The sequence below is a fragment of the Pimephales promelas genome, chromosome 5 (genome assembly GCF_988280905.1).
Source record: "Pimephales promelas chromosome 5, fPimPro1.hap1.1, whole genome shotgun sequence".
Classification (NCBI taxonomy): Eukaryota; Metazoa; Chordata; class Actinopteri; order Cypriniformes; family Leuciscidae; genus Pimephales; species Pimephales promelas.
Window position 1 is genome coordinate 22,103,944 of NC_142773.1, and position 24,915 is coordinate 22,128,858.

Genomic DNA, 24,915 nt, shown 5'->3' on the forward strand with positions numbered 1-24,915 from the left:
TCGATGCTTCTTGTCTTTATTTTCATTTATTACGGAAGTGCTCGGGGAAAGTGTCGCACAATTAAGATATATTATGGATTATTTTCATTTTAACATCTGTGGACATCAATATAGACAATCAATTTGACTCTTCTTTGACAGTTTGTGAAAATGAATGAAAATGCTGTTATGACGTGCTGAAAACAAGATGCATAACCACCAGACACCGGCTTCTGGCAGCATTTCTGGGGAATCTTAGCCCATTCCTCATTAGCAATGACCTCCAGTTCAGTAGGTTCAAAAGTTCAAAAAGGTTTGCGTGCTTCAACCGCCTGGGTCAAATCCCACCAGAAATGTTCTATTGGGTTCAAATCAGGTGACTGTGATCGCCACTGTAGAATCTTCCAGGTCTTCTCTTAACTTGTTGGGCCATTCTTTTGACTTTTATGTCTAACATGCAGTGAAACGTGAAACTAAACAAACCTAGCCAGTTCAGATATTTCATGTGTTCTAGCTCAATCAAACCTGGTGCAACTAATGAAGCCCTTGATCCCTCGACACCAGTTTTGCATATTTATGGTGTTGTGAGGGATTCTATGTATTTTTAAAACTGCAGACATCATTAAAAGTTGCATTTTCAGTTGAAATTGGGGAAACATTTTATATGAATAATATTGATTACAACTGCATTAACCCTACGTAACATATCTATTCAGATTTCTTTAATAAAATCCATAGCTCATACTTAGAAGAAATTTGACTTCCTGGAGGAACATGTCATTAAGATCGGAGGTTTTGTTTGTTAAAGAAATATTACAGGATGGAAGGTGATATTGAGGACCATGAAAACCTGTTAAATTATGAAGCGATAACAAGACATTTAGTTTGACATATTTTGATTAAAGAAATTATATATATATATATATATATATATATATATTGCCAGTTTTATATATAAACCTGGCATTCTAAATAATTGCCAGTTTTTCTTGTTTGACATGGCAAAACTGGCAACGTTCATTCAAACTACATTTAGAAAAGATATTATATATATATATATATATATATATATATATATATATATATATATAAATAATTTTACAATTCTAAAAACATTTTAAAAGAGAACAGTTATTTTAAATTGCAATAATATTTTACAATATTACTATTTTTACTGTATTGCATGCAGCCTGTTGGGCAGAAGACTTTTAAAAACATTCAAAAATATATTTACTATGATCTCCATTTTGATATATTGACAGTTCGATATTTTTCCCAACTCAAAAGTGATGGAAATGAAAATGCACTGCAGGAGCACAGAGCTGACAGGCAGCATCTCACCACACACAGCGCTGAAGCCTCGGCTACGCTACAGAAGCAGCTGACTCAGACGAGAGCGCTCTCCCTGGTAATTACAAAATATCTCCTGGCACGGATATCAAGACACGCTTCTTTGTCCTGTTGAATTGAACGGCAGAGAAGCACCGTATCAGCAGCCATTATTGTCTGAAATGGATGGGGGTAATCACTCCGGCTCCTCTGAGTTCTGCAGGGGTAATGAATTGCCACACTGTGTCTCTTGGACAAGAGCCACAACGAGAATCACTTGCACCCGGGCCATTGTTCTGCCAGGATATAATACGAATTTCCAGTATTACAAATGCAGTATATAAAGAGAAGATGAAGTGGCTTGTAAAAGAATGAGGATAATTTCTATAGCTCTGCACAATAATATTAAATCTAGACGATGAAGGCAAACAACATACTTTTGTTTTGAGCTCAAAAATTAACCACTGGCTTCAGCAGCTCTTCAAATTTATTAAAACAAAAAGAGCCTAAAATTATCCGAGCATGTATCCAGGATATTCAGCACTGGAGTGGACCAAGTTTTTTAAAGAGATAGTTCACCCTAATTAAATTTAGTTACCTCACTGTAAAACGTGTTCAGTTCACTAACTCAAAAAATGAAGTAGACCCGTTTCCTTAAAAATATTAAGTAAATAAACTTAATGCTTAATTGAAAAAAAAAAAAAGAAAGTCAAGTTATGGGAACTTTGACAATTTTAGTTCACATTTGTTTTGTTTCAGTTTTTTTTTTTCTTCACTCTGCCTGTGTTAATGCTACTGCATAAAATTTGGCACAGGTATGTATTTATTTATAAATTTTACTATTGCACCGCCATTTCCTTGCAAAAATCTTTTTTGCACTAGGTACACAATCCTCTCAGCGACTTTTGGACAAAAATGTCCCCATTGAAGCCCATTAAAATGCAATTTTGAATCCCAGGGCCATTGAACTGTAAAATGATGCAAAAGAGATTTTTTACCAGATGGTGCCATTTTTTCAGGTTTGGCCTATAAAGCAAATACTCGCTTTATTCCTGTTTTCTGCTTTGGCATATTATAGAACCAATTGGATGTGTGTGTTTGTAATATTATTGACAGAGAAAAACTGCACATAACAAATCCAATCACTGTGTGCACCAGTGGCGTTTTGCTAGCATCCAATGGGGAAAATCTGTTACTGCGCCCAAACAAACTCTTACCGAAAGCTCATTTTTTGAGATATCAAACTCAAATTTGGAACACAATTTGTATAGATTTATGGCTTTTATTTTTTTTTTTAGCTGTTTTAGAGTTCAACTTGTTAAAAATAAATTAAATAAAAAAAATGTTTATATAATGTTTACCTGTATAACTTTTCTGTTCCTGTTCCTGAGCCCGTGTCTGTTCTTGAGTCTCTGCCATGGCCGCCCGAAGGGTCTTCTCCACCATGGGCACCTAAGAAGGGCTCCGCCATGGCCACCCGATGGACTGACATTTCTGCCCTGGCCATCTGCACAGCTTGCTTCGCTCTAACCGCCGAGAATAAGTCTCCACATGGCCGCCCGATGGCTTGTTTGCTTCACTCTGGCCATCCAATGGGTCGTCTGTTTCGACTTGGACGCTTGGACTGTCTGCTTCACCCTGGCCGTCAGTTAAGCCGTCACTCCCTGTTCCTGTTCCCCGTCAAGGACCTGGCCCCCCATCCCTCCCCCTGACCATCCACAATTCCAGCTCCCTCCTAGACTCTTATGTTTGGTAGTTGTGTTTTGGTGCGCCTGTAGAAGGGGGGTTGTGTCACAGTGTTGGTTTTTGTTCCATGGGATCCACTAGTGGTTCTCTTCCCCCACGGTGTCATTCACGTTAGGAACTGCATTCCCCACAATCCTTGTCTGCTCTCATCACGATTCATTGCACCCAGCTGTTTTCCCATCATGATTGTTAGTTTCTGTGTAAATACCCTGCCTGTTTTGTGTTTGTTACGGAGTCCTTGTTATTCATCACACAACTTTTGAGGTCTGTTTTATCTCTGTTTCTTGCCTGGTTATTGTTTTGGATTTCTTATTAGGATGTTGGCCCCTGCCTGGACTGTTTATGAGTTACGGATCCTACATTATTGCATCGTGACATCAGTCTGTAGCTTTTTTCGGTAAAAAAATTATCCAAAATAAATGTGAGAAAATACATAACCAGCCAGTGTTTAAAACTATCTGCTTGCCTTAGCTCGATTCAAAACAGTTAGCTTGTAATAATGTTCCACGGGAGATTCGAGCATGTCTTTTGCGTCATTACGTCACACCTGTACACATAAAGAAGGAGAAAGAGCATATCTTTTATATTCCAAAGAGGAAGTTTTAGTTTACTTAGTTATTTTACTGCTTCAACTTAAAGGAAATAAAATGTATCCTTGGCAACTGAAATAAAATACGTTTTTAATACTCCATTTAATTTCAGTTAATTATTTTTAGTTCAAGTAGACATTTTTGGGTCATGTTTGGGTCAAAAATGCCAGACAAACCCAACCGTTGGGTTTAAATTTTTTATTTATGCCAACATCTGACCAAAAACATGGATTGATACAAACCAGCATTTATAGATGTATAATAATAGCTAAATAATAATACTGAGGGAGGCGACACCTCTCTCTCAGCATGTAAAGGGGTTCCTACCATGATCGTATAGCAAAATCACATCAAATGGCTTTGTTTAAATCTGGTCACAGTAAATTAGGTTTTAGCTGCACTGATCTCTAATCATTAGTCATCAATTGCCGGTGTAATTTACATTGCTTTTTGGTTCTGAGCTTTTGAATGCACAAAGTGTATGATGTGGAACTGATGTGGCCACTTCACCTTTTATGCGCGAGGGCCTTACTTGACTTTTAAAAGTGAGACATATAATTTAGCCCTGGGGAATATAAGTTAGTGCCATGGAAACATGATGTCACATTCTCGAAAAATCGTTCAAACTCCATTGTTATCCCCCTCGAAATCTGTTTCTCGGGTGCTTCATTGCACTTATTTTCTTGAGGAATTTAGTGTCGAGAGATGACATTGTTCTCTGAAATTTGACAGAATATTAAACTCTGTTCTGAATCCCATTGTTGGCTTTGAAGGACTTCTGCAAATCACCTCTTAATCATGGTAATTGATTTTTACGAGCAGACCCCTTTTGCAGCAGGCTGCTGGTTTTACAGCCCCCTCGGAGAAAAAAGGTGGGCGATCCAGCGGAAAGGTTAACAGCTACTGCGGCAAGAGGAGAGCAGCTTTGCCCTACTTTTCCATCCACGGGCTAATGCATAATGGAGCCACCTTGACCCCATAAAGCACCCAGGGCTCCCTGTCGCCTTAGAAGCACACTTCGACCTGTCACACTTGATCTACAGTTTAATTTGATGCCAGAGCATGCAATTTCTGCCACAATTTCACCGGGTGTGTTGCTTTACCCCAGGAAAGGCCAATGGAAGCATGTATATCCGTCTGAAATATCAAGCATGCCCTTGTCAGCTTGGGTGGTAATAGCCAAGCAGATCCATCCAATCATGTCCGATATTGATAAAAAAAAGAGAGCACGTATTATGGCATCTGACCCGGCAGTGGCATTGAACTGTATAGCAGCATCAGAGCATCTCTGCAGGCTGTTTAATTCCCAGGAGCAGGACGAATTGGCAAATATGAGAATCGCCTAAGGCTTGGAAGCCATGTCTCAAAATGCTATGCAATTAGTCTTTTGTTTGATGTAGATTTTTAGTAATAAAACATCTTCCCAAGTTTCCGATCTTTGCTAACAGCCTGAAAGCATTTAGAACATTTGTAATGCAAGGTGAACATGTAAAATGCAACTTTGCGAATCCCAAAAAGGGATATGTATCATATTAAAATGTTTATTTCCTCTGACAAGATGATTGAGAATCATATATTTACAATGAGAGATTTGTGTTGCTTCATAAAATCAATTGTCAATTCTACAAAAAAGAAGCAACTGAATAAAGCCTTTTTTGAAGTTATAGCCTTTATTTCCACATTTATTTAAATAGTGCTTTTGTTAGATTGGAAGTGTTACAGGGATAACCAGGATAATAATGATCAATGACACAAACCTCCTCAAATATGAGATAAATTCTGCTGTAAAGCAACTCAACAGAAGACCATATTGTGCTTATTCAGTCTACTTATTCATCATTATGAGATGACGTTGTTGAATCAGGTAAAGCAGCTCTGCAGAAAACAGTGGTGTCATCATCCAGCTCAATTCAGGGAAAGTTTGCATAATTAACAATTAAGCATTATTGTTTGAATTGTTCCTCCTCTTTATTGTAATGTGGATGACCAAGCCCATGGGAAATCAAAGGGTATACTTAAGTGGAACCAATCATTAAACCCCTGTTTTTAGGCTGAATTTTCCCAAGGGGCGGTGAATTATAGCACAAGGTGTGTTTGAGTTCAGGAGAAGGTGAAAACAATATTTAAGTGTGTAAGGGAAGATGAAAGGTTGTTATGCTAATTGATCTGACTTTGACAAAGTGATTTCAGAATCAGTTTGGTATAAGATGATCTGTTCAATGTTATGATTTTCTAATTTAATGGATGCATATTAAAGTGATATATTGTGAAGTAAGTGTAATACTATCAGTTCTCCCAAGAAATGTGTTTAGTAGGCTAGAAACAATCAATAAAATGGCCTACATGAGTACAATTTGCAATCAAAGAATAGTTGATGAATAATAATAATAATAATAAACTTTCTTTTTAATATCTTTGTTTACAGTATATATTTTAAACGTACTTTTACACAAATTAAACATGCTAATTCTCATGCTAATTTTCAATATCATGGGTAACCAAACATTTTATGGACCATGAAGTAAGTGACCGTAAGACCGCAAGTCAGTGGGTCCCATCAACTTTTTGGTTTCCATATTCTTCAAAATGTGTTGTTTTGTGTTCAGCAGACGAAAGAAATTCATAAATGTTTGGAACAACTTTGGGTGAACTATCCCTTTAAAGGCTCCGGCGCGGTCTTCTTGAGCCAAAATGGCGTATATGGCACATAAGCTGTCTAGCATAAAGCCAGCGAAAAACAATTCAGTATGTTGTTCTTTTTGATCATTTTAATAATGTTTCAACCAATAAGATATTATATTTTAGTACTAGAGTTGTTATTGTGACACTTATAGCATGATGTGGCATTTTGCATATGCTTAAAGCTATATTTTTCTGCAAAGGCATAGAGAGCAGGACCCACACATGAACCGTAGAATGGACCACTTACACCGTCCAAACATGGCAACTCACGAAGCAGATTCAGAAGCCGGTGCTGGTATGATTACTCGCTTTAACCTCAGCATAATTCTGTCACATTACATTTATTGCGATAATAGTCTGTATGAATACGTCACATCATGCATTTTGCAACTGGGTCGAAGCAAATCAAATGTATGTGATTAACGTTAGTCATGCTTGCACAGCTTACGTTATATTGGCAGTGGGTTACAAAGAAAAGCTAATTTAAACGACTCTTCTTGTTAGATTAGTTTCTTTATATTATTTTATAATTATCATGTTTCAAATAAATCGCACCTCTTTCTCGTAATCTGCTAAATTCATTATACATCGTTCACATTATGATTAAATATGTCATAATATGATACCAGTTGTTTTTACTCGGTGTTTTTTCATTTTATTTTAGTGATAGTTTGACGATTTAGATAAAAATGTAATCTATCTTCGTAAAATATCCTTTGAAAGAATTGGTTATAATGCAGGAAGTTAATATGAACCCGGAACTACAGCGCGACGAGAACGCTGATTGGATGACGCAAATCTTAAAGTCCACGCTGAGAGCTCTGATTAGCTGAGAGTCAGATCGTGCTGTCAAATGAAGCGAAATACAAAACAAACAGAAACGTATGAATGCTATCATTAAATACCCTTGTGAGAGTGAGACCCTGTATATAAATGCTTATTATGATGATAGTTTGTTGGTCAGTTTGTGTCATTTTTTATTGTATTGTAAGTAGTTAAAAGGAACAGTTTTAAAGTTTGTTTCACTTTCTATTTCATATTTGAAATGTTTACCTACTCCAGCTGTTGGAGCATTATTGGTGTGTTATTACTTCTGTGAGTCCCCTCTTCAAGCAGAGACTAACCGGTTTCATTTTCTCAGGCTTTTGTGGGAAGATGTGGATGCTGTGTGCTGCACTGCTGGCTCTGGGCTCTGTCAACTCTGTCAGTGGGGACTCAAAAGCCGTTACAACAACACTGACCACTAAATGGCCCTCTACACCACTCCTGCTGGAGGCCAGGTTTGCTTGATGACAGCATGTTTAATATATAGTGTTATCTTCCCGTTTACTATTAATAAAAATGCCATTATATTTTACAGTGAGTTTCTTGCTGAAGAGAGTCAGGAGAAGTTCTGGAACTTTGTAGAAGCTAATCAAAATATTGAGAATGACCATGATGGTAATATTTGATATAAATCCCATCTTTTACTTTTACTACTACTTCTTACTCATGCAAATGCTTGCCAGCCTGTTTGCTTATTTGTTATGAAGCCTTTAAGATCTTATATTTGGTATTTAAGTAATGTCACATGTGCAAGAGTGCTGTTGTACTGAATATTTATACTAAAATATTGCATGCTTTTATGCAGTTGTTTGCTATACCAAACGTTAAAAGGTTAGTTCACTCAAAAATGAAAATTCTTACATCAGTCGCTCACCCTCATGTCGATCCCAACCCACCATAACACTTTTTCTGTCAGGACCACTATCATCAAATATGATTGTCAGTTAGCCCACAGTTTGGATTGGCGGTACAGTTCTGTTCTGGATATATTGCAGTTATCATAAATTTAAGATTTTAAAGTACAACATAATTTGAGAATTTATTCTGGTTCAAGGAGAATCAGAATGCCAAATCCTGACTGAAGAGAGGAGGAGCTGGTGGATGGAGGAGGGTAATTAGCTACCCGATGTATATAATGATAGGCGTCGTATTCCTATAGGTAGACACTGAGAGTCAGCTGATGCGATCTGTGAGATTTCTGTCACCATAAACTCTGACGGTTTAAGGCAATCAGTAAGATATCATTAACTAAATCTATACGAATTAAACGATCTAATACAAGTCTTCTGAAGCAACACTATCGCTTTAAACGATGAACAGATGTAATTCAAACTTTTATTCACATATAAACACTGTTCAGCGAACTTGTTCAGAAGACTTGGATTAAGCCGCTAAACCCCAATCTATACAAACATTTTGAACCTTCAGAGTTTTGTGCCAATAGACTTTCAAATGAGGGACATAAATCTCTCAGATTTCAATAAAAATGTCTTGTCTTGTCTGTTTGGATTGACATGAGGGTAAGTAATTGATTGCAAATTTTCTAACTAACTCTTTAAAATTAATTTATTACAGTTAATAAAAATAGTTCCTGTTGCACCAACATTATTTGTGTTGATGCTCTTGAAATGTGGATGGCCAATCCGATTACAGGACTGGTGTCTATATTTCAGATACGGATCAGGCTTACTATGATCTGATCCTGAAGAGAGCCAGTGCTCTGCTGAGCCCAGTGCAGCTTAACCTAATGAAATTCGCCTTATCTTTGAGGGCCTACTCATCCACCGTCCATTCCAGCCAGCAGGTTAGTGATGCCTCTCCACACTTGTAAACTCAAAGTAAGTCTGGAGAAAACCGGTTTGACTCGACGTGTTATGTGCTGTTTGTCCATGTAGATCGCATCTAATGAGCCTCCTCCGTCTGGCTGTAAAGCGTTCTTCAACGTACATGGACAGACATCTTGTGATACTGAAAGACTTAAAGTCATGCTGGATAATGCCTTAGAACGGTGAGTAACAGCAAGACTTGCTGCGGCCTTCCATCCAACTTGACCTACAAAGCTCAAGTAAAAATGTCTGAAAAAACATTGAATGAATTTACCAATTTCCACCAAAATATTTGAGTTAATCTGGTGGAGTGACTCACAAAATTCCTTTTTAAATGGACAATATCTTTGGTATGCTTGAAAATGTTGTTAAAATTCCTTTTCAATCGACAAAATATTTGGTATGCTTGAAAAAGTAAATAATGCACTTTCAGATTTGTAGTGCTAGAATTAATAAACATAAATTAAGTTAACACTACAACTACCAAGGCAGTCAGTTTGACTGTTTTTTGACTTGTTGACATAAAACCCATGTAACTATAGGACCCTGACTTTTCCTAAATGTGTCTATTTTATTCTATCATTGTTATTTCATTAAAATTACAAAACACCTTGAATGGCCATAATAGTCATACTGACTGTATGCATTATTATTATTACAGACCGTCTATCATTTGCTCCTTTTTTCCCGCTCTTGAAGATGCATCACTGTTGCTTAGCAACAATTTCTTATAGTTTTTTATTTAGTCTTTCTTTAGTCTTATCTAAAACCAAATTGGGCAAAATCCTGGATCATCAGCTGTGCCAACCACAAGAGCACTCAGCCTGGCACTGGATGAAGGTGTCCCACTAAATCCTCCAATAGCAGCATGAAACAGCAACAGATGGCACAGTGTGGACTGTTATACAGCATAATATTTTTGTTCACTAAAACAAACATTGGTCACTATTTTCCCGTAGTTTATTATATTTTCATATTATTTTCCCATGACTGTCAGAATAACTGTTTTGGCCAGTTTGGGGTGCATAGGTTTTATCTATGCATTTAAATACATATTGGTGATGTTTTTGTTTTTGTAAGTTATTCTAATATATGTAAGTTATTCTAATATATATATATATATATATATATATATATACACAGTATGTTTATATACAGTGTGTGTGTGTGTGTATATATATATATATATATATATATATATATATATATATATATATATATATATATCACATACATTAGAAATAAATTAATGTTAATAAATAAAGAAATAAATAAATGTTCTGATGATTATTATTACCTATCCTAACATTACAGATCCATCTATTCTTAGATTTGATATAGCTTGTTGAAATTATATACAAATGATGTATGAGCAGTGTGACTGCTATGGCCATTATAGTAGTTATAGATTTCCGGTAGTTCTAGTGTAGTTCTTAATATTTGTACAGATGCTAGCAAATGAAAGTCTAAATGTTGAACATACTAAATTCCATCCAAAACTACATTTTTTTTTTAAACATTTAATATTTATACTATTATAAACAAATTTGCAAACATACATTTTCTCTTATACACAAATGAGATGATGGCTAACCTAAACTGTTTATTTATTTATTTTACTTTTAGGCCAAAGCCATACTTGTTCAAAGGTGATCACAAATTCCCCTCAGCCAATCCCGATGCACCGGTTGTGATTCTTTATGCTGAGTTGGGCACCAAAGAATTCTCCAGATTCCATCAGTTGATGTTGGCCAAAGCCAACAAGGGCCTGATCACTTACGTTTTACGGCACTTTCTCTCTGTAAGAATCAAAACTTTTAATACATTAAAGTAAAATAGGTTAAATCCAAATGCAACTAATGTTGTCTTTTCATTTTAAGATTAAAAAAGTTTTCCATATACTCTATCACCCATGCAGAACCCCAGCAAGAGTAAAGTGTACCTCTCTGGATATGGAGTGGAACTGGCCATCAAAAACCAAGAGTACAAAGCCAAAGATGACACACAAGTTCAGGGTATGATAGCAGTCTTTATATTGGATGTTAGTATAATTTAAATACAGAAATCTAACTCTTAGCAAACTCTTTTCTCCACTTTCCACAGCTGGAGCTGATGGGAATGCTACCATAATAGGTGAAAATGATTCTGTGGATGAAGTCCAAGGCTTTCTGTTTGGCAAACTCAAGTAAATGAACTTTTCATTAACCGATCTCTCCATTGACTAAAATGCTTGCTTATATTTGAGATTAAAATACGTTGTATTTGTCAGGACCATTTATCCTGAACTTAAGGAACAGCTGAAGGAGCTCCGGAACCATTTGGTTGAGAGCACCAATGAGATGGCGCCACTTAAAGTTTGGCAGATGCAGGGTGGGTGTTTCTGAACTGGTGGAACTGCTGTCATCTGACATTTTTATGTAATGCCTTCCTGTTGGATGAAAGTGGGTTTTTTTTATTATTAAAGGTAGCAGAGCCTCTCTTGCCATTGCTTAAATGTATATTTGGCACACTTATAAAAACTCCACTACATCAAGGCCTTTCAAACTCAATTATTGTATTACATGTGACTAAAAGAGCACTCAGGTTGCTCAATACTCATTCTGACAATATGCAAACGGACCGTTTCCACATTCTTAATTAGCTGTGGTTCTGCTGGCTTGTGCAGTTGTCAAACACAACTCCCTCTGGTCCAGAGCTCATTACTGCTCTATCAAGGTAAACTCATCAGAGACTAGTCACATTTAGCAAAACCTCCGAGCCAACATGCAATATTCCCAACAGTACTGTAAAAGTGTTTTGGCACATCAAATTTATTTTATGTAGAATTAAATAAATTGGTTTACTGTATACAGGTAAGAATATTGAATATTTCAAGAGCAGAAATGCAAGTTTGAATAACATTAGCTTTTTATTCTCCTCAAGATCTCAGCTTTCAGACTGCCGCCCGTATACTGGCAGCTCCCTCTGTGGACGCTCTCAATGTCATGAAGGATTTGAGCCAGAACTTCCCTACCAAAGCCAGGTAAAGAACTATCTCTGTATATATTACAGTCCTAACCAGACATGATAAAGCAAAAAAACAACAAAAAAATCCTGTTTCCTCTAGGTCTTTGTTCTTTTCTTAGTTTGACATTTTGTTTTGAAATATCATCGTCTGAAATCCTTCTCCTGTTAGCGGTGTATTTTTGCTGCGTTCATGTCATGTCGTAATTACCGTACTTACGAGATGACAACACTTGACATTCTACTCGGTGCTGTTCATGTCCTCAGACTCCAGTGGTGGAATGTAACGAAGTACAAATACTTCGTTACTTTACTTAAGTACATTTTTCACGTATCTTTACTTTACTTAAGTACAATAAATAGTGTATACTTTTTACTTTTACTTCGTTACATTTTGCAGCAATTATTATACTTTCTACTCCACTACATTTCTACAACTTCTGTTACATTTTCGTTACATTTTCTGATCAGTTTTTCCCCTGCCAAAACGTAATCTGACCGTCCGTTCGTTGCACGTTTGTCTCACCAGTGACGTTTGGTTGCCATAGATACAGTATATCAACCCGGTCACACTAAATGCGTCTCACACGCAGTGTGTTTATCGTGCAACTCAAGCCAAGAGGTTCATAATTACACCATAAATTAATCTCGTTTACTGCCAAACATAGTTATTAACATATAGTAAGGATAAGCATGATGTGTATATTGCCTAATTGCAAGCTTGTTTCAGAAATGGTGACATTTTTTTCCATCATTATTGAACATCATTATAGGAGTAGGCTATTAGGTTGAATGAGTTAGAATTAAATGTTTTATTAATCATTAGAAAATAGACATTAAGATAATAAATTGTTATGCAAGTACTTTTACTTTTAAAACTTAAAGTACATTTAAAATAAAATACTTTTTACTTTTTACTTAAGTATGGTTGTCATTTTGTTACTTCTACTTTTACTTAAGTAAATATTTATCTGGGTATTTGTACTTTTACTTAAGTACTGAGATTCAGTACTTCCTCCACCACTGTCAGACTCTTCCAAAACCATAGGAAACACTATCAACACCAAAATTATTTGCAGCAGTCAGGTGCTACAGTTGTCATGTGGTATAAGTCGGAGCTCTCAGTGAATTACCAGTTTGTAAGTTGTGATTCTACGAGCTCATGAACATTTACATGCCGCAATCTTGTAATGACGGCATGGCATGGACTTTGTCACTTTGCACAGCATTTATTTTTTTAGCAAAAGTAGTAAATTGATGCCAAATAACCAGGTGTTACGTAACATGTTTATGTGTGGCGTGAAGTTTATATTTCACTTTAAAAAGCCACTTTTCTGTGTGTGGTTTTTTTTTTTTTATCCTCTTGAATTGGTTCTTGTAAGTGCTTTTCAGTTCCGAAATTCTGGCAGTAGGCCACTCAAGTCATTAAAAAAGTTTTCTCCAAGCTGGAAGTTTTGAAAGGAAATGAGATTCAACTTCCTTCCAAGAGGTTTAATTAACACTTTTAAGGAGAAAAAAAAAATGACCCATCAGCAGTTATGATGAAAGTAATATGCATTATTTGGCCCAGACAGTGCAGCCACAGATGTTTTTTTTTTGGCACATGCATTTCAAAAATTCTGCCCACACCACCACACTAAAATGCTATTTTGTTTAAGTGATCCTTGACACTGTGGAGGATAATATGCAGTCATGTTTCACCCAGAGCAATTAACTGCAGCTCTGACTCAGCGACTCTAAAGAGAGAGGTTTTTTAAAAAAAAAAAATTATTCAAAGCTTTCTGAATGCAGACTTTCATGACGTCGATCTCATCTCTATTAAAACCCTCAGCACAGACATTTTTATGCAGATTATTCTAGGCTTGCATTCAAGGTTTGATTATAATGAATCGCTATGATGATCTAATTAATCATTTTCAGTGTAAAAGCTCACATGTCTCTCTCCTCTCTCAGGTCCCTAACAAAAACAGTGGTTAATTCAGAGATCCGTAAGGAGATTGAGGAAAATCAAAAGGTGAGGTCCACCTTTGTCCTTTTTCCCTTCCTGTTCCTTAAGTCCTTTTTTCAAAGCTGTTGCGTCAGCAGATGTTCTCATTCACTATGTTTTTCGTCTGCACTGCTGTGATAATGGATTCAAAAAAGCCCAGCCCTGTCTTTGTTTTTGCCTTTGTTTTTGTCTTTATGATGATTCTCTCTTCTCATATATTAAAACTGGTGTTAAAAAAAAATGAAAGGATTGTCAGTTGCAAAGTGTTTTGGTTGTATTGAGGTAATGGAATGGAGACTCATTCCTCTACACCCCTCTGATTGTTTTCCTCCCGTTCCTCTGTATCGGAACGTGTGTAAATGCTTTTGTTTTGTCACCGAAAAAAGGAAATGGATGAAGTAATTGCGCCTAATGCAGTTTATACGTGGCTTCATTCATTGTTTAGGTCATTTCCTTTCTGTGATTAAAGTTGTTTCTTGCCTCTCGTAATGAGGACGTGTAACAGACTTGCTCCTCATTCCTCAATGTAATTGCACGCTGGGAAACATGACGAATAGAGGCTCTTTAAGTTTCTCTAATGAGCTCCCTCGCCCTAATGCATGTGCCTTTAGTGAATAACAAAAATGAATGCCACGGATAAAAGCATGAATATATATAGAGTGGACATGGCCTGAGGCTCAAGGGTCTGTTTGCATTATAGATCATATTGAGCAACTCTTTCAACTTCTGTTCTGATCTATGAAGTGACAGAAACATATTTCATCCAGGGATTAGCAATGCGCAGGGCTTGGTTGGTTATATTAGAGCTAATTAGGAGTGTCATACCTAATGTCCCATGTTCTCATGTCTCCTCTAGTATTTTAAGGGGACGTTAGGTCTCCAGCCAGGAGACTCTGCCCTGTTCATAAATGGACTCCATATTGACCTGGATGTGCAGGATATTTTCAGGTAAGAAACTTGTTTTTTTTTGTTTGTTTTTTTTATAAAGTAGTTAATTTGTTTTATGTGTTAGTGGATATCTAACAACTCCATTTATAAAATATGGTATATTTAGCAGAAATATATTATATTATAAACGCACAACAATAAATTATTATAATATTTTATTATATTTAGTATATATTATTGGCAAAAGTAAAAAAAAAATGTTTTAAATGATTTTATATATATATATATATATATATATATATATATATATATATATATATATATATATATATGTGTATATATATATATATATATATATATATATATATATATATCATACACTTAGGCTCAACACTTTGGTTTCATTTAAAAATGTATGCTCTCCATGGCATTTATTTGATCAAAAATACAGTATTGTGAAATACTATTACAATTAAAAGTAACTGTTTCCTATTTTAATATATTTTTAGAAAATGTAATTAATTCTGTAATTAAATCCGTCCATCCATCCATCCATCCACCCACCCACCCATCCACCCAATTTCAAATGGAAATCTTCTTTAACATTATAAATGTCTTTACTGTATTTTTTTTATACATGTAATTCATCCTTGATAAATAAATGCATTAATTTCTTAAAAGAACAACAACTTTACCATAAAGTGAAATCTGTTTGCTAATGTTTATCATGTGTTTTTGTAGCATTTTTGACATTTTGAGGAATGAGGCAAGGGTCATGGAGGGTCTACGTAGTCTGCTCATTGACACACCCTACATCCACGACATCCTCAAACTCAACGTCCAGCCCTCAGACTCTGACTATGCCGTGGACATCCGCAGCCCTGCTGTTAACGTGAGCCACATTTTATTTTTATTTTTTTATGTAAACCTGTTTTCAGAGAGATAATAATCCTACTTTCTCGCTTTCTCCAGTGGATTAATAACCTGGAGACAGATGGAAAATATGCGTCCTGGCCCTCTAATGTGCAGGAGCTACTGCGGCCCACCTTTCCTGGAGTCATTCGACAGATCCGCAAGAATTTCCATAATCTGGTGAGTATCGCAGGTGCTGTGGAAACATTGCTTCCTTCAGACATTAACAATTCACAATGTAAACCCCACTTAGATCTGAATTTTGCAAATCATTTTACAGCATGTGCTTGTGTCGTTCTGACAGGTGATGATTCTGGATCCGACCCATGAGAACACGGCTGAGCTGATCAGCGTGGCTGAGATGTTTTACAGCAACAACATACCACTTAGGTCAGTCTCAAAGTAGGCCGAACATTATGACAAGAACATGATGAATTTTTCAGTTGTGAGTTAATATTAGAGCTTTGGCACAGTGGTTAGACACGCTCATAATGCATAGGAGCCATGGTACTCCCTCAGTCATAATTATTTATAATATACCCTACAACTAGATCAAATCTGGTCATTTAACAATGTCATTTTCACCCCATGTGTCTCTTAATATATAAACTATGGCAGAAAAGCCCTATACTTTTTTTTTTTACTCACTTAAATGGAAGTTCACCCAAAAATGAAAATTAGACTGATTTCCTCACCCTCAAGTCATTCTAGGAGTAAATTTTTAAAGAGAAATGTCTGAGGAGCTTGAGTTTATTGCCCATCCATGTTTGTTTGAACCGCAAGAGGCGTTAAAGCCTACGCTACTCCTCCATCCACGTCATACATCGTTTTAGCATAAGTCGAAACTCTTTTGGCGTAAGTCGACTTGTGTACTAGGCCGTCTGTTGGAAGATAGTTATTTTAGTCAATAAAGACTTAATTAGGGGAAGGATTCTCCAAATCCTTGATTCGATTACATTTTCGATTCTAAGGTCACGGTTTGATTCTCGATTTTTATCAATCGGCCAATCAGGCTGCTCTCTTGTCTTAAGCGCGCTTCATGAGGCACACACACAAGGTCTCTCGCCCTCTCCCTCTTTGCCGTGCGCGCAATACGGTTTGGAGCACAGTTTTTTTCTGTCTCGGCATGCACGCTCGCTCTTGCTCACTCTAGATTCCGGGAGATTTTAACTAATTTGCATGCTTCAGGGAGCCGCAATCAATATGTAGGAGACTCCGGAACTTCCGCAAGACTTGGGTTGCCTGCAAACTGGGGCTTTTTTGAAGCTCGAACGTTCTCAACATACCTCACTGGAAATCAAAAAAACTTCAATGAAAGAGGAGGGGGTTCAAGTTCTGTCGATGGGTCTCCTGCATCTACAGTTGCCATGCTATCTTTTGAATGGCTGTAGCTAAGTTAGAGGAGGTTGACCATAGACTCGCAGCACTTCAACATGCGTGTTTTTTTCTGCTTGGCAAGAAGAACGGACGTGACATGGGGATTGTGAATTCATTTCGATCGAAATCGTGATACCCTTATTAATTGTGGATATTTTTCTTACGTGAACGCATCGCTTCACTTCAGAAGGCCTTTATTAACCACCCAGAGCACTTTTATCATGGATAGACTGATTCACTGCCATTATAAAGCTTGCAAGAGCCAGGAATTTTTTTAAATTTAACTCCAATTGTATTTTCCTGAAAGAAGAATGTCATATATACCTAGGATGACTTAGGTATGTAAATCATGGGCTAATTTTCAATCAACCTTTTTTTTATATATATATATAAACACTCTCAATATAGGCTTAAAGTGGTTTGTCACTCTGTAGCATGTCAGTGGAGTTGTATTGTTTCTCTGGTAATTTCTCTGTTTCTCTCTGCAGGATTGGAGTGGTGTTTGTGGTGAATGATTCTGATGATGTTGATGGGATGCAGGATGCTGGTGTTGCTCTACTTCGAGCATTCAACTATATCGCTGATGACGTAGACAGACAAATGGCCTTTGACGCTATCATATCTGTAAGTCAAAATAATCACCAGTGCTTCATACAACAACAATTTAGTTGTAGACAGATTAGAGTTTTCCATTGTATTAGGATTGACATGGTCATGTAACTACAGTTCATACAGAGTACAGTTTTAAACGGTTATTATTACCCCATAACCCAGCCCCCCCCCCCCCCCCTTTTTTTTTTGATTGTCAGAAGTAGGTGGTATTGGGGGAGAGACATTCTCATACTAGAGAGCATTTGTTTGGACTAAATTAGTGAGTGAAGGATGAGTCCTCAGAATCTGTGGTCTGTTTGTCCAAAAGAGCCAGACTATACATTTTTAATGTATATCAGCTTCAAGTACTCTGGCATGTATATCTAACAGATATGGACTAAAAAAATGTTCATTTTAATGAACAGTACAGTAGAATGACATGACTAGCAGGGATATGTTGTGATCATCTTCTGTCTTTCAGATATTGAACAAAGTTCCCAGTGGAGGCAAACTGAAGGTGGAGCATGTAGTGGGTGTGTTGGAGAAGAGATATCCCTATGTAGAGATCAGCAGCATCCTGGGCCCTGACTCTGCTTATGACAACAACAGAAAAGTGAGGGATTTGTTTTTCTAGTGTGTGTGCTTTGAATATTTCAGCAGTATCCCATCTCAGATGTCATATCCATGCTTAAAGAGACCTAATTCCGCATGTCAGCCAGAGGTGGTTCCTGTGCTAATAGCTCTTAGTGTCTACCAGTAACTATAACCCTTACTGAGGTAATATCTTCTATGTCTCCACAGGAGGGAAAGGCATATTATGAACAGACTGGTGTTGGCCCACTGCCCGTAGTGTTGTATAATGGAATGCCTTTACAACGTGAGCAGTTAGACCCCGATGAACTAGAGACAGTCATCATGCACAAGATCCTGGAGACCACCAGCTTTTTTCAGCGCACTGTCTATCTGGTGAGAATTACATGTCTGTCACCCATAGTCTCTGTGGTGTCCTTTTTTATCCATCCATCCGTCGGAAAGAGTTTATTTATTAATGCATGTTTTTTTTTTTTTTTTGCATTTGTCTGAAGTACAGTTTATGCTTTATTATCAGCGTCATCTTTTGAAATGCTTTTCATAATCTTTTTAGGGTGAGCTGAACAGTGACCATGATGTGGTGGATTTTATCATGAATCAGCCCAATGTTGTCCCACGAATCAATTCCAGAATCCTGAGCACCAGCAGGAATTATTTGGACCTCTCTGCCACCAGTGAGTTCTTGTCTGACTGTTTTCCTCACAAAATTGTGTTTTCTCAGTGTTTTGCTGTTTCTTTTCTGTTGAATCATATTTTTTGTTCTTCATGTAAACGAGCTAGTTTGAGATACACAACATATATGCTCTCACAGGCTTTCGGGAATGAATATCTGCCTCATTGGGAATTCTGTGCTAAATGTCTTGTTTGTTCTTGAAAGCCCATTTATTTGCAAAGACGTACAAATGAGACTGCGGCAATGATACTCATAAACTGCTTTGTTTTCGCGAGGAAAACTGAATTTTAATAGCTTTTGAATAGTATATTTGCAGTCTTGCAGGAAGCTGAGAAAAAGACTCATTTCAATCTGAACTCCAATAGCACTGGATGTTCAGAAATAGCTGCATTCAAAATTACTTTGGTTGGATTCAATTAGGAATGTGAATGTACCTCTAACTGAGAACAAAACACAACCGTATTTTAATTTTCTCCCCAAGTGTTTGGCATGGCCTGACTTCCAAAAAAAACAAAACAAGTCTTTTCTTTTCCAGACAATCATTTTATCGACGAATATGCACGTTTCCTCTTTCTGGACACCAAAGACAAGAACGCAGCGGTGGCCAACAGCATGAACTACATGACAAAGAAAGGTGAGGGGGTTGTTGCTATTGATTTCCATGAGAAACGCTATTACTCCAACCTGCCGCTGATCTCTGGCCTACATAAACATGAACAATAGAGGGTTTCTCTATGGGGGCTTTAATGAAATCTGCAATTCTTAGCTTGTTCTGTCCTTCTTACATTAATTGTCTGGTGAACACTGCGGTTTTGCCGAGACAAAGTTTTTTGTCTTAAGTGAAATTAGCAGTGCCAGTTTGCAAAGTGTGACATGATCACTGATAAATAGTAGTTGAAATTAACTTGTTTTCTTTATGATATGCAACAAATATCTCGTTACTCGCATACAATCTGCTTTGGCTTTTTACCAAGATTATTTTAACCTCACCAGGCTTCATTGTATAATCTGACGGACAACACTTGTGAAGTGTGAAACAGAATAAATTGCAGCAAACTCTTAGCTTTAGACACCTCAAAACTGTGTGTGTACCACTGTCTGTTTTTATTTGCTTCTTCATTTCTTCTTTTCTTGAATGCTGTTTTCAGGGATGTCAACCAGGGATGCTTCTGGTAATTGCATTGAGCTGTTATAGTCACTTAACTGACAGCCTGCTTCTCATAGATCTCATCTAAACATGTTGTGCTGGAGTGCAGATATTGTTAGAAAACGCCTACATTACCATCAGTAACATAACGCTCTCTGTTGCTTGAAGGAATATTCCGGCTTATTTAAAACTGAATGTCTGTGTACCACATCTGCGGCATGCTGTCGATTACCATAGCAAATTTTTTTGTTGTTGTTGTCTCAGTTTGTGTACACAAATGGGAAATGCATTCGTGGGAAAGAATACAATTATAGTAGAAGGCAGCCTAGCAGGCCAGTGTGCAACATCTTTGAAAAAAACATCTATAAATATTTTAAATATCTATTTTACTGTAGCGCTGTTTTGACTGTATAAACATGATAGTAGGATACTGTGGAAGTCTGGCAGTGGTGCTTGGATGACTTCCATTTTAAGTGCGGGCCTGTAAATACATTTATTTATTTTTTAAATTATTGACAGCATGCCACAGATGTAAATGTCCCAGAATATTCCTTTTTAAGTGTATCTGCAAGTTTTCAAATTACCATCTTATTTTTGTTGTGGTTGTTTTTTTTTGTTTTGTTTTTTTAACCAAGTGAAGAAGTTTTCTGAAGCTTGCTATTGATTTACGCACAGCTGTGCATTTGTCATCTGTCTGAACTGTCACTGTGTGATGGATGAAAGAGAATCTCTTTCTATCCTGTGGTCCCCTGTAATACCTTTCTTTTACAAACATTTACAGGTTTATATCTTGGTTGAAATTGCCTGTCTGTCTTTGTGTGCCTCTTGGGCACTTCAGATACACCTTTTGGATTGTTAAAACCTAAGACAAGCGAGAATCCTTTCAGTTTCTCACATCATTTTCACTCACCTTTTTAGATTGCATGAGGAAACGGCATGTATCGCCTGTGTAATTTCCTTTAGCCAATGTGTCTGTTCTTCCCTGAGTTGCAGATGATGGCATCATCCGTCCAGTGACTTTCTGGGTTGTAGGAGACTTTGACAAGCCCTCGGGACGACAGCTGCTGTATGATGCTATACGTCACATGGTAGGCCATTGTCACTGAGTTCCATCAATGTTAGCTGTAAAATAATTGCGTTCACAGTGTACTAGATTGAACTTTTTTGTCACAGCTGTTAAAAAAGCTTTGTCTGAAGAACTGGGATATTTAATGTCAATTTCATTGTTTTCCTACTACTCTTGTTTTTAAATCTAATTTAAATATGTATTTTTTTTACGTAATGTGGCATTAAATCTAAGTTATTTGTGTATCAATATTTATACAAATTAATATAATTACTAAAAGAAGCTATAATTTATTTGAATATAATTTAAAATATATTTAGAGGCACATTTCAGCACAAATATTCCTATTTATTTTATTTAACTTGACATTTTATTTTTTATTCATACAATTATTTTTCTCTTGGCATTTGGTGAATGTTTATTTTGGAAATGCATGTGTAGACTCGCTGATTGACATATTTTGCTGGATAATTTTTGTTATATATTTCTGTTTAGCTGTATTTTGTTTCTATTACAGTTTAAATGATCAGTTTCAGTAATTTTTGTACTTGCACTGCAACATTTTTTTCTTATTTTTATTAATGTGTATTTTGTTTAGTTTCAGCTTTATTTCATTTAAAACCAAAACTATCATTAGTTTTAGTTATCAGTAACAACACTGGAACTGGAAGAAACGTTCTGAACTAATCAAAATTTGTGTTTTTTTGTTTTTACTTTAGAAAACCAGTAATAATGTACGATTGGGAATGATCAATAATCCCAGCGAGGACCCGTCTAATGAGAAGAGCCTGATTGCTCGAGCTATATGGTCAGCTATGCAGACCCAAACCTCCAACAACGCCAAAAACTTTATCACCAAAATGGCTAAAGAAGAGACGGCACAGGCTCTTTATGGAGGAAGTGACATTGCGGAGTTTGCTGTCGGGGTAAAATAAGCTCTCCTGGAATTCATTTACAGTTGTGATGGATTATGCGCTCTGGGTTATTTCACTGTTGCTGCTGCAAATGTCACTTTTAACTGCAGAATTTAATATAGAACAAATGTAACCAGATCCCTCTCCTTTCTTTTGCACTACAGGGCATGGATGTTCCTCTGTTTAAGAGCGCATACGAGTCCTCTAACGTGAACTTCCTATTAGCTCACTCTGCCTACTGCCAGGATGTCCTCAAACTGAAGAAGGGCCAGAGGGCTGTGATCAGTAATGGAAGAGTAAGTTAGACATTTGGCCAACTGACTGTATAGCAAGACTTCTGAAACTGTGAAAGCTCTTCTTACTTTGGTTCCTGTTTTTTTTTTTTTTTTTTTTTTTTCTGTGCAGATCATTGGTCCATTGGAAGAAGGGGAGGTCTTTAACCAGGATGATTTTTTGCTTCTAGAGAGCATTATCCTAAAGACATCAGGAGAGCGTATCAAGGGCAAAATTCAACTGCTGGGCATGGTAGAGGACAGGTATGCTAGATCAATCCAGTGCTTAACAAGTTACAGATACACTTGTGTTGATGTATTCAAATGATTGCCGTTTGCATGTATAACCAATAGCAGAGCTCCAGACCTTGTTCAGTACAGAACTGTGGAAGGATTACGATGCATTACACATGTACTTTCTGCAGGAATTACTTCCTCTTAATGAAGTGTGTCGGTCTGCCTTGAAGACGGAGACGTAATAAATGTTGCGTTTTATGTGTATTTACTGGAAGAGCAGACTGAGACGGTGACACCATGTTCATTATCCTCTCAGTAAACTTTTAGAGGGCTGATTATTGAAGTGTTGGCTATAATAGAGTTAGTCAGTCATTGTCTTTATCAGTGCTTGAATCTGACATTAGGCCTGTGTGAGAGAGTTTGAACAAACTTTGCCTTTTGCTCAGCTTTGGTTAGCCATTGTGCTCGTGTGGGTAATACTGGTTCATATCTGGTTGGTTATCCTCTCTATTATAAGTGTCAATAAAAGTGATTTATCAAAAATGAAGGGCAAGAAATTACACTACTGAGACAATGTTCACATGAGTTGCGAGTTGCCATGAGAACGACTGACATATTTTCATACAGATTACATAAACGGAGAATATTTGTTTTCTTTTTGAATTAGATAATTTAATAGCAGAGACGTAAATGTTTATAATGATATATTGCTTATGCCTATGTGAATAGTATTCAATGAGTTTTGTTTAAGTTTAGAGACATGCTCCAAAAAAAGAGAGGCAGAAAGCATGCCCTGTTTATTTTCTTCATTTTTTCTTTATTTTTTTAAGTGGACACATAAAGTAGACCTTTTACAGTTTTATATATATATATATATATATATATATATATATATATATATATATATATATATATATTTTTTTTTTTAATGACCATAAATGACGGAGTATTTTAAGTCTATTTTGCTGCTATGTGAAAATATCCAGCAAAACGCGCCATATGTTACACACACACACACACACACATAATATATATATATATATATATATATACAGTATATACTGTATATATATATATACTTGTATATATATATATATATATATATATATATATATATACTTGTATATATATTTCTTGTGGTGATGTTAAAGGGTTAGTTCACCCCAAAATGAAAATTCTGTCAGTAATTACTCGTGCTCATGTTGTTCCAACCCTGTAAGACTCTTGTTCACAAATCTTCGGAACACAAATTTTCCGATATTTAAGATATTTTCGATTAAATCTGAGAGCTGGATCGCTCCTCCATAGGCTGCTTAAGGGATTGAAACTGGCCGGACCAAAAGTTATTATAATGTGATTTGTTTACTAAACTTTTGTTTACTTTTGTTTGAAAACCAATAATAACATATGATTCGGAGTGATGACTTCCTGATTTTACATTATTCTCTTCCACAGTGTTGTATTTGTTCCAAATTAATCAAATTGCATCAAAATCAGAAGGTAAAGAATATTAATTGAATCAGAGAATATACTCGGAGAATATACTCAGACTTCTACTCAGTGGGGTGAAAAGGTTGTGATCAAATATCTTTGCCAATAAAAATGATTGTTAACTGAAAAGAATCAGCAAGATTCCTTTAAAATCGATGTGTTCTAACATTTCTGATTGCGACGACACAGGACAACAAATTATTTGCATTCATTCTTGCGTAGAGTAGATATTGGGCTTTATTCAATGTGTTTGTTTTGTATTTTTCATTGTGATTTAGAGCTAGTGATCTGGTGATGAAGGTGGACTCCTTGCTGTCCTCCCAGCCTAAAGGTGAGGCAAGGATAGAGCACACTTTTGCAGAAGACAGATACAGGTACGTCACTTTTCCTCATACCAGGACTATCTTTAAATCTTCAGAATTAATTTGTCAACTTTTTTTTTTTCCTTTTTACAGTGCTGTGAAGATTAGACCAAAGGAAGAGGAAGTGTACTTCGATGTTGTAGCAGTTTTGGATCCAGTGACCAGAGATGCTCAGAAACTGGCACCCCTGCTCCTGGTGAGAACACCTTCACTTAAAGGATACTTTGCCCAAAAATAACATTTTGTCATCAATTATTCACTCTCATGTTTTTCCAAACCCATAAGACTTGCATTCATCTTCAGAACTTAAATGAAGATGTATATTTTTTTAATTAAATCTCTATGGGAAGTATATTCACCCAAAACTCAGTTTAAAACATTCATAAAGAGATCAGAAAAGAAACCCATGTGAATCGAGCGCTTTAAT

General features: G+C 36.4%; 1 protein-coding gene across 5 annotated transcripts in view; it reads left to right on the top strand.

The window, feature by feature from the left end:
* The first annotated feature begins 6,526 nt into the window (after positions 1 to 6,526).
* The window catches only part of uggt1 (UDP-glucose glycoprotein glucosyltransferase 1), a 34,106-nt gene continuing 15,717 nt past the window's right edge, over positions 6,527 to 24,915 (top strand). For 2 of the 5 annotated variants that reach the window (XM_089131134.1, XM_039654723.2), the window contains exons 1-26: positions 6,527 to 6,621; positions 7,468 to 7,606; positions 7,687 to 7,766; positions 8,825 to 8,955; positions 9,047 to 9,159; positions 10,604 to 10,778; positions 10,896 to 10,992; positions 11,081 to 11,162; positions 11,247 to 11,347; positions 11,900 to 11,999; positions 13,934 to 13,994; positions 14,824 to 14,915; positions 15,597 to 15,747; positions 15,828 to 15,947; positions 16,072 to 16,157; positions 17,633 to 17,768; positions 18,217 to 18,348; positions 18,537 to 18,701; positions 18,880 to 19,000; positions 19,535 to 19,633; positions 21,140 to 21,234; positions 21,932 to 22,138; positions 22,291 to 22,422; positions 22,532 to 22,662; positions 24,405 to 24,500; positions 24,582 to 24,684. In XM_089131134.1, the coding sequence (XP_088987260.1) occupies positions 6,549 to 6,621; positions 7,468 to 7,606; positions 7,687 to 7,766; positions 8,825 to 8,955; positions 9,047 to 9,159; positions 10,604 to 10,778; positions 10,896 to 10,992; positions 11,081 to 11,162; positions 11,247 to 11,347; positions 11,900 to 11,999; positions 13,934 to 13,994; positions 14,824 to 14,915; positions 15,597 to 15,747; positions 15,828 to 15,947; positions 16,072 to 16,157; positions 17,633 to 17,768; positions 18,217 to 18,348; positions 18,537 to 18,701; positions 18,880 to 19,000; positions 19,535 to 19,633; positions 21,140 to 21,234; positions 21,932 to 22,138; positions 22,291 to 22,422; positions 22,532 to 22,662; positions 24,405 to 24,500; positions 24,582 to 24,684 (3,018 nt within the window). In that variant the 5' untranslated portion in view covers positions 6,527 to 6,548. Of the gene's footprint in view, positions 6,622 to 7,094; positions 7,209 to 7,467; positions 7,607 to 7,686; positions 7,767 to 8,824; positions 8,956 to 9,046; positions 9,160 to 10,603; positions 10,779 to 10,895; positions 10,993 to 11,080; positions 11,163 to 11,246; positions 11,348 to 11,899; positions 12,000 to 13,933; positions 13,995 to 14,823; positions 14,916 to 15,596; positions 15,748 to 15,827; positions 15,948 to 16,071; positions 16,158 to 17,632; positions 17,769 to 18,216; positions 18,349 to 18,536; positions 18,702 to 18,879; positions 19,001 to 19,534; positions 19,634 to 20,147; positions 20,172 to 21,139; positions 21,235 to 21,931; positions 22,139 to 22,290; positions 22,423 to 22,531; positions 22,663 to 24,404; positions 24,501 to 24,581; positions 24,685 to 24,915 lie in introns of those variants that run through there. The other 3 variants (XM_089131135.1, XM_089131137.1, XM_089131136.1) reach the window with 3 other exon arrangements.